The 16,856-nt window shown below is 43.8% G+C and overlaps 1 protein-coding gene across 1 annotated transcript in view; it reads left to right on the top strand.

Moving 5' to 3' along the window:
• The first annotated feature begins 4,110 nt into the window (after positions 1–4,110).
• MAPK9 (mitogen-activated protein kinase 9) overlaps positions 4,111–16,856 on the top strand; it is a 48,706-nt gene continuing 35,960 nt past the window's right edge. Inside the window, exons 1-2 of the mRNA XM_065409618.1 lie at positions 4,111–4,216; positions 16,399–16,572. Of these exons, the coding sequence (XP_065265690.1) occupies positions 16,451–16,572 (122 nt within the window). The 5' untranslated portion in view covers positions 4,111–4,216; positions 16,399–16,450. The remainder of the gene's footprint in view (positions 4,217–16,398; positions 16,573–16,856) is intronic.

Here is a 16,856-nt window from a genome sequence, read left to right as displayed (position 1 = left end):
GGCATACATTTTTGACAGTGAAGGTAATTAACCATTGGAACAATTTACCATGGGTCATGGTGGATTCTCCATTGCTGACAATGTTAGAAAAACATCCAATCTTGATCTTAAAGAGAAGCTCCAGGAATTATGTGAGGGACATTCTATGGCCCATGTTATACAGGCCAGACTAGATCATCACAATGGTCTCTTCTGGTCTTGGAATCTATGAGCTTTTCTAAAGTGCTTATCAATCTTCGGGTGCAGATATGTTGTAGCCCTCAAAGGAGACTAAATATTATATTCTCATTTGAACTACCAGCTGTTTGTATTGTGTCCTCCTTTGATATGGCTGAGTTAGACATTTCCCACAATTTTAAACAGGAAGCCATTTTTACTATTTATGGTCATAACATTTATGCCTTTCATGTGAAGAAAAAAATCTCACTTGCATTTGTAGCTTAAAACCTTTCAAAAATTTCCAGTGCCAACAAACGGTTATGTACATCTTTAAGCTAGGATCAACCAAACCTTGGTGTAAGAGTTGGTTTCCAGCTTTCCCTATTGGCAAGAATCTTGGAATACTTTTTTTTTCTTTTTTTTTTTCTTTTCTTCTTCTTGAGCAGGCATCACAGATCCTGAAAACGACACAGGGTGCAAGAAAATCCTCCTTGATGTTTGGGTATCATATCACACAGGAACACTGTTCTGTTTTGGTACAGAAATTCTCAGTGTCTCCTCAAATGTCCTGTTATCAAATACTCCCCTTTGTTCTGTACAGTTGGATAACTGCAATACTGTATCATGGGAACTCAAGCCCAGCTGCTGATCAGCTTCTACACTGAAGCATGTTAATATCAACGACAAATCCTATCCTATGTAGTCTCATTGATAGAATCCAGAAGTCCAGCTTTGAAGGATGACCTGATCTTCAGATATTGTGAAATATCTCTTTAAAATAGGCAGCGTACAGTAGAATCCATTTGTAGTGCACTACATCTGTAGTTAAACTTTCTTATAGCAAATATGAAAAATTGAGATTTTTTTGGTAATATAGAAAGTTGTACCTAATATTTTAATCATTTCTAATCTTAAACCAGGGTGGATAAAAATCAATGATTTTTGTTTTTTAATTCATAATCAGCTTTTTTTTTTTTTTAATAAAATGCTTTTTGAGGAAAAAACTAAGATACATTATAGCTCAAAGATACCTCATCATGGAATAGGGATTATTAATTCTACAGTATGAGACAATATATTCATGTAATGTTTAAGAAAAGCTTTGTAAATGATTTCCAATAGTTCATGGATTAGGGACCCAATTTTATGGGGTTCCACAGGCTTCTGTATAGATTATTTAGGTTAATCTTTCTATCTACCCAATGGGACTCAGTGCTCAGTATAGAAGATACCATCAGAGATGCTTAGTTTTGCAGTTCTCAAACTGGTTTTGTGTCTCCAGAGGTAACAGGTTTTTTAAAAAAGAAAATAATAATTTATAGAGATGAGAAATAACAGACCTCAACTCTATTGTCCCTCTGCAAATTTGTGTACAGAAAGTCAATCCCTTAACTCTCTAAAACTGCAAAGTTTCAAAAAGTTCAATGAATAGAAGATTGTTGGGGGCGGAATAGATCTGGCTAAGGAAAAAAAGGCTGGAGATAAATAGAAGCGAGGGACATATGCTTGTTTTGTTAAAATAGTATACGTTTGCTGTTGGGGAAAAAAAATCCAGAATACTTAACACTGTTGTTTTAGTTAAATAAAACAATTTAAATGTCTGTCTGGTGATGTTTGCCTCCTAATACAGCATGGCAAGAAACTCCTCCAACTATTAATGATTAACCTTTTGAATTAGAGAGAGTTCACCTCCCAATGACTTCATAAATATCTACTTAAATTACCTTTGGTAATTGAAATAACCAAACAATCATTCATTTTCTGATATAGCTGTAAAACTAATCTGAAAAGTTTTCAAAATAAATCATTGTTTAAAATGTATAGTGTGTACCTTCTAAAAATGAGACCTACATCTATCTCTGAGTTGCGAAAAATATGTATTAAGGTTATAACAACCAACAAGAATGTACTTTTATGTAGAAAACCATGATTAAATCAAGTCTTCCTGACTAGTGATTTAAATCAAATCCACCCTGTCTTAAACTATACATATTTGCCAAAATTTTGCATTTCACCTTTAACATTATGTAAACATAGTTGTGGACTAGCACTATTGAGCTATTATAAATCTCAAGGGAATGTGGTAATTGTAAGAGTGAAGTACTCTAATGGGTTGTCACATCAGAACATTCAAGAATTACCTTAATTCAAATTTTTGATTGTGATTTTAATGGCTCATGTACATTCTTGTCCAGAAAATATTTTTGTATATACATACAAGACATCTCCCTGTAGGGTTGCTTTTAAATAGAGATGTTTTAATACTTACACATTTTAATGGCTTGATAGTGATACAATAGCTTATTGTAGTCTGATGTCTGATGAAGTGGGTATTTACCCATGAAAGCTTATGCTCCAATACGTCTGTTAGTCTATAAGGTGCCACAGGACTCTTTGTCGCTTTTTACAGATCCAGACTTAAAAGCGACAAACACAGCTACCCCTCTACTTGTTGTAGTAGTTTCTGATAAATAGTTCTTAAGCAGGGTTTGTTTTACTTTTCAAAACTTTGACTTTCACTGTACTTCTTTTTTTTTTTTTTAAGGCATGGATGCCAATGGCATCCATGCCGAGAACAGAATTTTTTTGGCAGGTGGTGGAAAGGACCTCTTATGTTTATTGAGCAGCTAGCTTTCTTGTATTGCAAAAAGGTGCAGTATTAAGGCAAGTTGACAACTAGTCACATTAATTCAGGTGTTTAAAATGGTTTTTAAAATTACAGTGAGGGGAGACTAGGCAGAGGTGGAAATGATCACTAAGGAGACACCACCCATTAAGGGTAGATTGTGTCAATTTTTTTCCTTTTGGTCAGTAGCTGTTCTAAAAAGCAAGCAATCTTAAAGGTGAGGTGGGGAGGGAAGAAATGCAGAAGAGCAGGCTTGTAATGTAGATTTTTGTTGGGGGGGAGGGAAGAGAGGCCTAAATATTCCCCTCACTTACTTTGCTTTCAATGCTCAGTCATTGCTTACAATAAATACATAATGTGGCATTCTACACCAATGATACAGCTTACAACATCTATTCATAATTTTTTTAATGGGGGCAGAGCTGACCCCATGCTGACCTCCTCCCCCTTTTCTGTGGTAACTAAATATGGCTGCCATGTGTTACAAACAGGGCCGGCTCCAGCTTTTTTGCCGCCCCAAGTGATGAAGCAATAGAAATCAAAAAAATAAAGCCGATCGGCAGCACTTCGGCAGTAACTCAATCATGCCGCTTCATTCTTCTGCAGCAATTCGGCGGCAGGTCCTTTGCCCCCCTCTCTTCCTTTTCGGTGGCACTTTGGCGGCTGCTCAAAGAGGAAGAGAGGTACTGAGGGACCCACCGCCGAAGACCCGGACGTGCCGCCCCTTTCCATTGGCCGCCCCAAGCACCTGCTTCCTTCGCTGGTGCCTGGAGCCGGCCCTGGTTACAGAATTAACTGGAGAGGCTCTACAGTGGCAGAGTGATCACATCCCACCATCTCCTAAAAACATGGATGGAAAGTGACCACAGCATGTTGTGATGCATTGAGCACCAAGTGACATCCTGACAGGAGGGGATGGCATCATCTTGTGGGAATAGAAGGGTCTGCCATGACTTCACGTCATGGCACCATGGCAGTTTGTGGCAAAGGGTTGACATCACTGCCCTGGCAGTGGTGCTTTACCCTGAAGTGAGGGTGTCCAGCATCTCATGATGGCAGCGTGGGGTGAGGTGATATCACGCTGATTACATCACAATGAGGATGAGAATATAACATGGATTGATGACATCAGCACGAGGCGGCAGCGAGGTAACTGAAGCTAACCAACCTCCCCGCCTCTACTGCAGCAGCCCCCTGCGCCTCTTCTTCCTTATGTAGTGGCTAGCGGGTCCCGCCTCCACAGGCTGATTGGCTGTGGCCGGCAGGCACTGAGCGCTGATTGGGCAGCGTGGCTGCTCGTCAGCGGGTCCGGACCTGGCGCGGCCCGTGAGGGGGCCGCGACGAGAGGCCATTGTGGCGAGGGAGGCCTTGGGAGGTGGAGGAGTGAAGCCGCTACCGCGGGACCCAAGCGCCGAGCCGCAGGAGCAGACGGTGAGGGAGGGAAGGAGGAGAGGGCAGCGGGAGGCGGGAAAAGGGGAAACTGCGGCCGGGCGGTTTCTGTAGCCGGGCGGAATGGGGGGGAGGGGCGAGTCTCCAGGCCTTGGGGCCAGTTGTGTGGGGACTTGAGCCCGCCACCCCGTGCGGGTCCGGCTTGCCGAGCCCGCTCCCCTTAGCGCGAAGCTGTCCCCGGAAACTTTCCCGGTTGTCCCTCCTCCCCCGCTTTGCCCGGCGGGCTGTCGCTGGGGCTCGGCCCGAGGCGGTGCCCCTGGAGCTGCCCCGCAGAGGGCCGGGGCTGTGTTTTCGCCAAACGCCCCCCCACCCCCCGGTGCCGCAGTCTGTCAGAGCCCAGGCCCGCCGGCCGCGAGCTCCTGTCCTCGGTTCGCATCCTCCGTCCTGCTGCAGCAGAAACCGTCTCAGGTGAATGCCCGCCCGCCTCGGGGGTGCTCAGCCTCGTGCCGCCGGGGCGGGGGGGGGGGCGTTAGTAGCTGGATTGCAGGGTGCGGGGAAGGAATTTCCCCCCCCCCTCACCCCCACGGGTGTAATAAACTCTATGGGAAATTCATTGTTAATAGGCTTCCCCAGAGAACCCGAGCAGCGTTTATTGCCCAGTGACAGGTCGGGTACTTCAGGACTGTTCCCTGCACTGAGATGTTGGTCTAGTCGTCTTGCGTATGTGCATGGGCCCCCTGTTTTAAAAGGAGCCCGTCTTCTCGGGGCAACTGGTATACTATTGTCCGGGCGCCAGTCTGCGTTTCTGGACCATTAAATCGGTATAAAAGCCCCCTGCATCTTGAGCAGCATACATTGAGTATGACTGATCTGGAAAAAGGTGTCATCCCAAATCAATGGGCAGTGTTGCTCAAAGTGTAAAAATGTGATTAAAAATTGACCTATCAGCATGACTTTAGCTTTCTGTTTGCTGAACCAGAATAATTTCACAACCAAAAAAGATGTGTGGGTTTTTTTTTGTTTTTTTTTAAAGATACTCTCTTTAAATCTGATAAATCACTATGTGGCAGCATAATCTGTGGTATGGAAAAACAGCCCTGGGAAGCTTGTCACTGGCTGTACTGCTAAAATGTGCTTTAGAGGTAGCTGTTGACTAGCCTTTTGCTTGGAGAATGAGTACAATCACTGCAGCAGTCTAGAACAGAGGTGGGCAAACTATGGCCCATGATCCACATCTGGCCCGCGGGACCTTCCTGTCCGGCCCCTGAGCTCCTGCCCCAGGAGGCTAGCCCCCGGCCCCTCTCCCACTGTTCCCCCTCCCCCACAGCCTCAGCTCGCTCCTCTGCCGGCGCAGTGCTCTGTGCGGCGGGGCTGCGAGCTCCTGGGACAGCGCAGCTGCAGCCTGACCTGGTGCTATGAGCTGCACGGTGGCGTGGCTGGCTCCCGCCGGGCGGTGCAGCTGCCTATCCTGGTGCTCTGGGTGGCGCAGCTGTAGCGCCGCCAGCCACCAGTGCTCCAGGCAGCGCAGTAATGGGGCAGGGAGCGGGGGGGGGGGTTGGATAGAGGACAGGGGAGTTTGGGGTGGTGCTTGGGGCGGGGGTGTGGATAGGGGTTGGGGTGGTCAGAGGGTGGGGAACGGGGCAGGAGTCCCCTGGGGGGCAGTCAGGAAGGAGGGGGGGTGGATGGGGAGGCAGGGGTTCTGGGGGCGGTCAGGGGACAGGGAGAAGGGGTGGTTGGATGGGGCAGGGGTACCCTGGGGGCAGTCAGGAATGAGAGGAGGGGTTAGATGGGGTGGTGGGGGTTCCGGGGGCTGTCAAGGGACAGGGAACAGGGGGGAGGTGGATCGGGCAGGAGTCCCGGGCGGGCTGTCAGGGGGCGAGAAGCAGGAAGGATGGGATAGGGGGCGGGGGCAGGCCACGCCTGACTGTTTGGCGAGGCACAGCCTCTGCTAACCGGCCCTCCATGCAATTTTGGAAACCCGATGTGGCCCTCAGGCCAAAAAGTTTGCCCACCCCGGTCTAGAAGCTTTAGTTGCCAAACGTCTAATCTGAAGATACTTTGAATCTCTAGGAGTGTATACCATTTCATTCTAACTGCTTGACAATTATTGGTTTCTTGTATTTTATGTACATTACGTCTGTTTTGTTAGTAACTGTCATAACTACTAGATTTCAATAGTAGTTCAGCTGAATAGATTTCAACACTAGAAGGGATCATTACAATCATCTAGTCTGGTCTGACCTATTGCTATACAATATATACCAGCTGTGACAGAACTTTACCTTCAGAACTAAGATGCTGTCTCAACTTACTGCTTTTCAAGATCTAAATTCACTATCAAGGTTATTAGGTTAAAAACTGATTATCCTAAAAAGTCTAACATTCCAGAGTGTTCAGAGTCACGATCGGGGCCAGGAGCGGGTCTGCAGCCGGGCTGGGAGTGGGCCTGCGGCTGGTGTGCCACGAGCTGGAACTGCGGCCAGGAGCAGGGTGGGAGAGGGGCTGCGGGGGAGCGGGGGCTGAAGCTGGGGCAGCGGCCGGGAGCAGAGCCACGGGCAGGACTGGAACTGGGGGGCCGCGGTTGGGAATGGAGCCGGAGCCATGGCCGGGAGCTGGTGTCTGGGCCTGGGCTGGAGTAGAGCTGGGGGCAGAGCAGGTTGGGGACCACTGACCTACCAGTAAGGTACACGCTAGGTTTAAGTGCATTTATGGTACAAAAAATGATAGTTAAAAACAAAAAAGTGACACTGAAACTTTCCATATCTTGTTTCTGTGACTTCATCTTTTCATTTTATAAACTTACAAATTTTATCCTAACTACCAGTATTAGAATCTCAACCTGGGATTTAAAAATCAAGTTATGCTTCTTGAGATTCTTTGCCCTTCATTGCCAGCAATAAAGATTCTTCTATAAAATTGATGTTTATATTTTTGTTGAAGTGCCTTTCTCCAGACCTGTATTTAGAGTGAAATACTAACAGTAGTAACTTGGTATGTCTCTGAAATAAGCAGATGTGACTTGAAGATATACAGAGAATGGATCTGTTTAGTAAGAACATGCCACTTTTGAATAGTTACTCTCCTGACTGTAATTACACTTTAAATAGTGCATGTAAGCTAAAATGTATTCACAAGTTTACTGCATCTGACATGCTATATTAGCCTTGTGGATCTGGAACTTTTCTCGTGGTTGCAACTAGTTGGAAAACAAAATAACTTTCAGATTGGACCACCCAGTGTATGTAAGCTGCTTTTTTATGCACTATGTGCATATTTATCACTTTTGTATAATCCTTTTAAATTGGTAGTACATAATATTGATTCAAGAGATGTCAGTTTATGAAGATGTTGGTGAGATTATCATCACTGTCCATCTTACATAGTATGAATACCTTAGTTTTCTGTTTCTATATTGATCATAATTGTTTCACTAAATAAAATGAGGACACCAGTAACTGAAAACTTCTGTTTTTGAAATTGAATGTGATGCTAAATTCCAGTGGAGTCCTTTACTTTCCATACCAGTGTTGGGCCTACTGATACTGGTCTACAGTCAGGATGTACGGAATGTGCTTTGTATACCCATGACATATATGATAGGTCAAATAAACTATTGTCAGTTAAGAGACTGGTACCTGAGAGTCAAGAAATCGAGTTGACTGACAAAGTTGGTGGTCTCGAACCCTAATCAAACCAGTTTCCAACAGTCTGGAGTTCAGAGGGCGTTTATCCTGGCTTCTAAATCAGCTTAACTTTAGGATAGTTTTATACAGTCAAATTCTGTCAAAATGCCTTTTGAGCGTGTAGCTTCCTCCTTCCTTTAATGCTTCATCTTTAATGCTATCAGAAAAAAAGTGTTCTTAACTCAAGTTAGCTAACTCAAGGTAAAACCCTGGTAAATACAAGGCATTTTGTATTCTTCACATGAGTTAGCAGGTTGAGTTGAAGCCTGTGGGCAAGCCTAGTCTCTAACTTCACCTACTGATTTGTATGAAAACTACAAACTGCCTTTTCTCTACTAGAAATTTACCTCTAGTTATCAATACACCTTTTACTCCTGGGGGAATTCTGTGCCACTGTGCAATGCAGAATTTTGCAGAAATTAACATGTGTGCAGAATTTCCTTCCCCCCACAGAAATGGACTGCAGTGCTGCTAGCTGCCACTAGGGGCCACTGGACCCAGCAGAGCTCAACTCCACATAGAAGTCACTTCTGGGGGGAGGGAGAGGGAGCTAGAGGGTTCCTGGCAGCTGCAGTTCCCAGCATGCCCTTAGGGAAGGAGAGGGTGGTGCATCAGGCTGTTTCTCTTTCTGGATCCCTGGGCTCTTGGGGAAGGGGAAGGCAGGTGTCTGGGCTCTGGGGGGCCATGGCTGGGCTCTGGGGGGGAGAGGGTGCGGTTATCTGAGCCGGGGGGGCCCCGCGGCTGGGATCTGTGGGGGAGGGTGTGCAGATATCTGGGCTGGAGGGGCCCTGTGGCTGGGCTCTGGGGGGGAGGGGGTGCGGGTATCTGGGCAAGGAGAGCCTTGTGGCTGGGCTCTGAGGGGAGAGGGTGCGGTTATCTGAGCCGGGGGGGCCCCGTGGCTGGGATCTGGGGGGGAGGGTGTGCAGATATCTGGGCTGGGTGGGCCCTGTGGCTGGGTTCTGGAGGGGAGAGGAGGAGGTGCAGGTATCTGGGCTAGGGAGACCCTGTGGCTGGGCTTTGGGGGGAGGGGGTTTGGGTGTATTGGCTGGGGGGGCCATGGCTGGGCTCTGAGGGGTAGGAGTTGTGGGTGTCTGGCCCCCTGGCTGGGCTCAGGGGGAGTGGGGGCAGAGAAACAGGAACTGGGTTGTCTTAGGGGTTTCTTTAACTCTCTACTCCTGGGGGAATTTTTGTGTGTATCTGTATAGTTACAGACAAACTTGTTGACAGGTATTTTGAAATAAATTTGCAGAATTTTAAAAATATTGTGTGCAGAATTTTTAACTTTTTGGTGCAGAATGCCCCCAGGAGTAAGGACCTTTTTTTTTTTCCTAGTGAAGATAAGGCCTAAGGAGAGTCTGGCTCCTAATAGCTGCAAACTCTGGACCCTTTCCCCCTGTCATAGCCTTCTTATAGTGTGCTGGGAAATGGTCCCATCCCTGTTACCCAGACAGTTGCTGCAATTGGGACAAGTAGCTGTGATCTTTACTTTACTTTGGGGTTTAACCTTCTCCTTGTCCAGTGATCACTTTGCTCACCTCAGTTCTACTCAGCTAATTGGTCTCAGTGTATCCTCTAGTGGAATTGATCAGATGCTGCTTTCAAAAGTTATCACATCACAGACAGACAAATGAAAATATCAAAACCAGCAAAAATTATATACTCTGGGTTTCAATATATTTATCACATTTCTATAGCAATGTGGATGGCTCTGAGAGTAACCTTACTTCATGGAGACTGCCATATTTCCTGTGACGGAGAAAAATTTTCACAATGATTTCAACTGGAAAAGCACTCTACTTTTGCTGGTTTTATATAAATGTATTGTTTTATATACTTCTTTGTTTATAAAGAAAATATAAACAGTGGATTTAAACAATTGAAACCAAAAACTCCATATATACACAAACATTTAAAATACATGATGAAACATTCCCAAAACAATGCTTAAAAGGGAGTGCTTTTCTATTAAAACCAAAAGGAAAGTGATTATCTTCATTATCTGTTCTGTCAGCCTTACTGAATTAAGTATTTTAACAGTTTTAAGATGTTAAATACAATGTAAATTTTAAAAAAAGGCCAGTTCCAGTGGCTTTAAGTCTTGAAAAGATCGCTGAATTTTTCCTTTAATGTAGTTATTTGTCTCTATTTCTACAAATTATACTATTTAAGTTGCAGTGTCAAACACTTAGAAAATGCCAAATTTATGGTGGCCTGTGCAACCTTAATTTGATCTCCAGGTACATCCAGCCTGTTCACTGAATGAGAGGAAGGTTCTGTGGAAAAAATAGTGTGTAATAATGTAATTAAAGATCATAATGCATATGCACAAGGGAGCTGAATTAAGGTTTTATGGGCAACTGTAAATCTAGCATTTTTTAACTTTCACAGTGCTTGAAACTTTGCAACCTAAATAATGTTCTTTTAACATTTTTTGTATGTAATTTCCTAGGTGTGCTTTCTTAGAGAGATGTAAAACCAATTTTTTAATATGTACCGTTCTAACAACCCCCTCATCATGTATCAGGATCAGGGTTTAAACCCTCAGCACCACAGCACAGACTCATACCACTTCAGCTATAGGACTGTAGTTACATTGTAGTGGGGGAATGGGAAGATGGTACCATGTACTGTGTCTAGGAATGGTCAGGAACAGTCAGGCTTGCTTTTTGCCCCAGCTCATTCCTTATAGAGCCGCTGAGTCAGGGGGAGGAAAGGATTGTTGAAGAAGGTCAGTTTCCAGGTATTCCCCTGGACACACAGTGATAGAAAGACCAGGCTCTTTAGGGTGTCCAAATAATTGTTGGCAGGTTGCCAAAAATTTCTGAGGCACACAAGGGAAGTGATCATTTTAAACATATTGCAAGTCAGCTAAATCTACATGTCATGTGACTGATCAAAGAAAAGGCATGTCTGTGGCCTGAGGGGTTTCTCCTTATTGAGTATCAAAGACCTGTTGCAAACAATGGAGATGTTAATGATACTTGAATAAAATGTGTTAATTATCCTTTATAAGGGAAAGTGTTAGGCAACCTAAATATAAGGGAGGCTATCAGCTCCTCCTCTAATAGAAATAATGAAATTTAAACTTGTTTAGAGTCTAATATGATCAGAAAGACAGGTGCTGACAAATGTATCTGATCTACTTTGACTTTCCTTCATGACATCAGGTCATGGCAGTGAGGGGGTATGTGTGGAAGAAGGGTGTTTTGGGTTTCCCCTCCACCTTAGTAGTGTTTGTTTACTCAAAAGAAAGTAGATGCAGTCTTGTCACCCACTTCATTTTTTTCTCTTCAGTGTTAGCATGGAAATTGTGAAAAGGAAAAAAATGATGATTAAGCGGGCAGTGTTCCTTGTTACTGGCTATGTGTAAAATTCCGTCCTTATCCCTTTTATCCACATCACCAAACTCAAATGTTCTTAAAATCCATCCTCGCAATAACTGAACTTGTGCCATTACACTGGTTCCTGTTATCATTTAGTATCCTCTTTTAAATTTAATTTCTGACAATTTGAAGACTAATGCTATAATAGATTAAAACAATCAGCAGTCCTGTGGATTCCTCAGGAAGTTTCCCAGTATGTGTTGTTCTTTCTGAAAGTACTTTGAGCCCTAAAACTGTACCAAGAACGTCTAGATGTTTGCATTGTTATATGTGACACTTTGCTGCTGATTTATCTAAATTCTAGACACAATGGATTGTCAGATTTTGAAACCTATGTAGTGTTTACTGTTTACCTTTTTTGTAATTTGGCATCACTTTTCCTCAGCAGGCAGGGAATTGTCAGTAGCTGGCAAAGGAATGTGAACAAGATGGTGTCTTTTTGCCCTTGTGTGACAGTCTTGATTCTGGTTTTAAAATAAATTTAAAATCTCAAATATTTTCATGGAGAATACAGTAAACCTAGTCAGTATTATAGATAATACTAGGCCCATTATAACAAATACTGATTTAATTTGTGTGAATATAGGTGTATCTGAAAAAAACAATGAAATGTTTTCACTGTCTCTTATGTTAAGTGATTTTTGTTGTTTCTGAAAGGTGCCAGAATAATGAAAATGTCATCCAAAAGCTGATCATAGATGAGGCTTTTAATTAAAAAAAACAAAACAAAACAGTAACTTTTTTCATTGTCTGACCAACATCGTTGCTTATTGAGAGATTGTCTAATGACACTTCCTTCCCATTCAGGATCCTGTGGGCCACTTCTGTTCCCATTTCAAATTGTGTTATATTGCTATGGTAATTGCAGCAATTAGTTCACTAATATTAGTTTTCCATGTATGTATTTTAACTGTCTTCAGCTACTACATAGTATTAGAAACATGTATGAGAACTATCACCAGTCTGTTTTTCTTTTTGCAGGCTACCAGCAAAGAATTATGTGAATCACAGTTAAGGATATGTTGTGTTCAGGGGCGGCTCTAGGCACCAGCAAAGCAAGCAAGTGCTTGGGACAGCCCATTTGCAGGGGCGGCAGGGATCCAGCATGGGAGCTGAGAACCAATAGGGGGCCGTGGGAGCTGTAGTTCCTTGGTTAGCTCCCTGCCTATAGACCCAGCCTTGGAGCAGGGAAAGAACTACATTTCCCAGCATTCCCTTGGCCACTACCAACAGGAAAGAGGGGGAGGGAGTGAAGAAGCTGAGACCTCACGCTGCAGCCTGCTCTGAATGGAGAGCTGCACTGTGAGTAGGGATACCATATTTTAACATTCAAAAAATAGGACACTCCATGGGGAGGGAGGGTAGCCCCACCCTGCCACCATCCACTACCCCCCACAGAAACCCCAACCCATCCAACCCTCCTGCTCCCTGTCCCCTGATCATCCCCTTCCGGGACCCCTGCCCCAACTGCCCCCCAGGACTCCACCCCCTATCTAAGCCCCACTGGTCCTTGTCCCCTGATTGCCCTCTCCCGGGACCCCACGCCCATCTAAGTCTCCCTTCTCCTTGTCCCCAACTGCCCCCCTAGGACTCCACCCCCTACCTGTCCCCTGACAAACCCCTGGGACTCCCATGCCTATCCAACTGCTGCCTGTCCCCTGACTGCCCCCCCCAAACGCCTGACCCATCTAACCCCCCCTTTTCCTTGTCCCTTGACTGCCCCCCCGGAAGCCCCTACCCCTTCTCCAGCCCCCTTACCGTGCCACTCAGACCACTGCTGCATACATGCTGCCATGCTCCCCTGCGGAGGCACAGCCCCCCCCCCCCCCCAGCACCTGCCTTCCAGATTTGAACACCTCAAAATTCAGGAGTGCTCAAGCTCAGTTTGGGCGGCTGTTACTTCATTTCTCCCAAATCAAATATACTGATCCACTGTAACTTGCTATAGAAAAAATAGGATAAAATTGAGCAAGAAATGCTTCCCAGTGGTTATTAGGACTGGAATTGCTATTTTCAACAGCCATTGCCTTTTGTTTGTTTGTTTAAAAGGAAGACAGTGATATTGCATTGGCAAATTCCCCATAGAAAGAAAGAATGGAACAAAAGAATAATAAAGGCACCTCAACTTTTCATCATTTATGTAGGACAGTCTTATAATATGCATCCAGATATCCTCCAATCACACAAGCTGAAAATTGTTCCACTTTACTGCAGTTCTGTAACCATATGGGAACCAATCCTGTCGGTGTTCTGTGCACATCCAAAATTCCTGCTGAATGACCCGCCCTGGGAGCAAGTTACCAGTGATCCAGGGCTGCGGCGGAAGGAGGGTGCAGGGTGGGGGGGAGAGCCCAGGGCTGGGGTGGCAGGAGGTGTGTGTGTGGGGCAATGGTGGGGAGGTAGGGGGGAGCTCAGAGCTGGGGCGGCAGGGTGTGTGTGTGGGGGAGAGCCCAGGGCTGGGGCGGCAGGGGGGTGTGGGTGGGGGGGTGAGAGCCCAAAGCTGGGGCGGCAGGGGGGTGCGGGTGGTGGGGGAGAGCCCAGGGTTGGGGCAGCAGGGGGGTGCGGCGAGGAGCCCAGGGCTGGGACGGGGGCCAGCCAAAATTTTTTTGCTTGGGGCGGCATAAAACCTAGAGCTGGCCCTGGTTGTGTTGATTAGAAATTACATTGCAAATTCTTTGCCTCTCTTCCTTCTTTGTATGAGGCAAAGAGGTGACTGGTTGATTTAACTCTTGCAATCCTGCCAGTTAAGAATGAACTGTTCATATGGTGGAGAAAAAGGAGACTGGAATTTTACTGATCGTACCTGCCCTTAGACAGGTGTCTGCTGGTTATGTTTATATCTGTAGTAATAGGCAAATAAATATGTCATCGATTGACTAGAAATAATTGGTCCTCAAAAACAGAACTGGATGTGTTAAAACATGAGGACGTGGCTCTTCAAAAGACTTTTTTGATGCAGATTTATGTGAAAATTGGTGGCTTTAGAAAAAACAAACGTTCAAACCCAACTGGTAATTCTTTAACTATACACCTGTGCCATTGAACAGAATTTCTTAAAATGTCCAAAAGAAAATAGCCTTCTGAATGTATCACGTCAACCTTTAACTCATCAGTTTAGTAAATGAAACAGCCGAGACAATAGGTAACAACATGCGAGTTTAGAGAACGTTTTTTGACAAACGACAGTTATCTTTAGAATGTTGTTAGCAAGCACAGAAAGCAGTCCTTGAGACTGCTACTTTGAAGTAGTCAACATTGCACCGGCCTGTCCTATTCTTAAAAGTTGGGTCAACATAACTACGTTGGTCAGGAGTGTGTGTTTTCACATGCCTGACTGACATACCTATGCTGACCCTAACTTCCAGTGTAGATGCAGGTAGGGTTGATGGAAGAATGCTTCTGTCGACATAGCTGCCATTGCTCAGGGAGATGGTGTTCCTACACTGTGTAGGCTGCATCTACATACACCATTATGCTGACATAGCTATGTCAATGTAGCTATGCCAGCGTAGTCTACATAGTGTAGAAATAGTCTGTATAGTGTATTTACATCTTATTATAGACTCTCATGGATGCTGTATGAACCAAATTTGAAATGGCTGGTGAGGTACTGTCTGGTAAATGTTTTTTTTATTGTTTAGAGACTATTTTTGTGAAAATCTTCTCTTTATTTTTAAAGTGGTATGTTTTGGCTGTCTTCCCTTGTAACTTGATTAATTTAGTATTGGTACTTGAAATTTGTTGTACTGCACGTGTGGGACTTCTTTCCATGATTTATATGGTTATAGATTTATTTCTAGTTTAGCTCTTGGAATTTCTCAATATTTTATTCTCAACTGAACATGCATGGAATTTCTCTTTTGTAGAAAGATGGGTGAAAGGAGTAGGAGATCTTAATCTTTTTTGAAGGAAACTCCAGGATTTGTAGAACTACATAATGTGGCTTTTAAATAGCTCATTGACCATAGTAAAGTTTTTATTAGAACATTAAGTATCTGCAGTCTTGAATCTTGCAAAAGGTAGGGCCTTGTGGTATTGATCACAGTCAAAGAACCAAACCTGAAAAGCCAAAAGTTGTTGCTTTTTTTTCCCCCTTCAAATTTTATCTTAAAGGAAATCCTGTCCTCCAAATCACTTGCAACCCCTCCCAGCTTGGTACTGTCTGCAAACTTTATAAGTGTACTCTCTATGCCATTATCTAAATCATTAATGAAGATATTGACCAGAACGGACCTAGAACTGATCCCCGTGGGACCCCACTCGTTATGCCCTTCCAACATGACTGTGAACCACTGATAACTACTCTCTGGGAACACTTTACCAACCGGTTATGCACCCACCCTATAGCAGCTCCATCTAGGTTGTATTTTCCTAGTTTGTTTATGAGAAGGTCATGCTAGACAGTATCAAAAACCTTACTAAAGTTAAGATATAAGTCTACCATTATTGCTCTGATCATCTCATCCCTTCTCTTGAGTCCCTTTATTGGCTCTGTGCTTCTTTCTGCATAAATTTCAAACTCCTTGAACACACTTTTATGTCTTTTTGCAGTTCTGTTTCTGCCTGTTATCATGGCTTTTCCCATTGCTTGCCAGGCCACTCACTGTGCTCTGCCCTTTTGTGCTACTGACTTCCATACCTGTTATCTGCTCTTGAAATGCACAAAGAAATGTTGAATTTTGCCATGAGATTGCAGTCACATACAATAGTAATAGCGTAACAACTCCAGATGTAGGTTTTACATTCTCCCCCTTAAAGGTTGCTGGTTAAATCACAGTCCCATGGAATGTTAAATTCTGCCGTTTGAATCAGTAAAAGAAAGTTGCTTCTTGGGGTTATGAAGGAAACAGTTGCTCTATTTAGCAGTGATTTCATCCATAAAGATTTCTGTGTATCTTATTTTACAAGAACTGGTAACTGGATAAAGAATGCCTAATTTGTTTAAATCTGTGAAGAGTCCATTTATTTTTGCCATCTTACATATGTGTACATTATGTATTAATAATAAACCAAAGCACTAATAATTCCTGATGAAAAAAATCATTTAATAAATGGTATATGTATTGAAAAATTGTTATACAGAAAATATTGAAAAGATTTTAACGAATTTTCCTGTTTAGAATAAACAATTGTTCAATATCTCTTTTTGTGTTTAAAGATCTTGAAAACTGCCAGGTCCTTGGGGGGAAAAAGCTACATGACACTGCAACATGAGTGACAGTAAATGTGATAGTCAGTTTTACAGTGTTCAAGTCGCAGATTCCACATTCACTGTACTAAAACGGTACCAACAATTGAAGCCCATAGGATCTGGGGCTCAGGGCATTGTTTGGTGAGTAATGCAAACTTTATTTAAACACAAACAATTTTAAATACAAAGCAAACTGTGAACATACTCTTGGTATAATGAAAAGGTGAACTCTACATGTGCCAGAATATAAAATGTTGATTGTAATTAATACTTTTATCTCTTGCTACAGGGTTATGAACTAAGCAGGTTCTACAATACCTGCTTGCTGTAGTTTCTAGTATTGAATTTTTGTTTTAGGAAACAAAATTTAAATTCTTAGATATCTGCATAAGTTGTTAAAATGGGTAGCAAATTTCCTTCTCATT

This window comes from Emys orbicularis, chromosome 8, assembly GCF_028017835.1.
Source record: "Emys orbicularis isolate rEmyOrb1 chromosome 8, rEmyOrb1.hap1, whole genome shotgun sequence".
Taxonomy (NCBI): Eukaryota; Metazoa; Chordata; order Testudines; family Emydidae; genus Emys; species Emys orbicularis.
The sequence above is the reverse complement of the archived record's forward strand: the minus strand, read 5'-3'. Positions and strand labels throughout refer to the sequence as shown.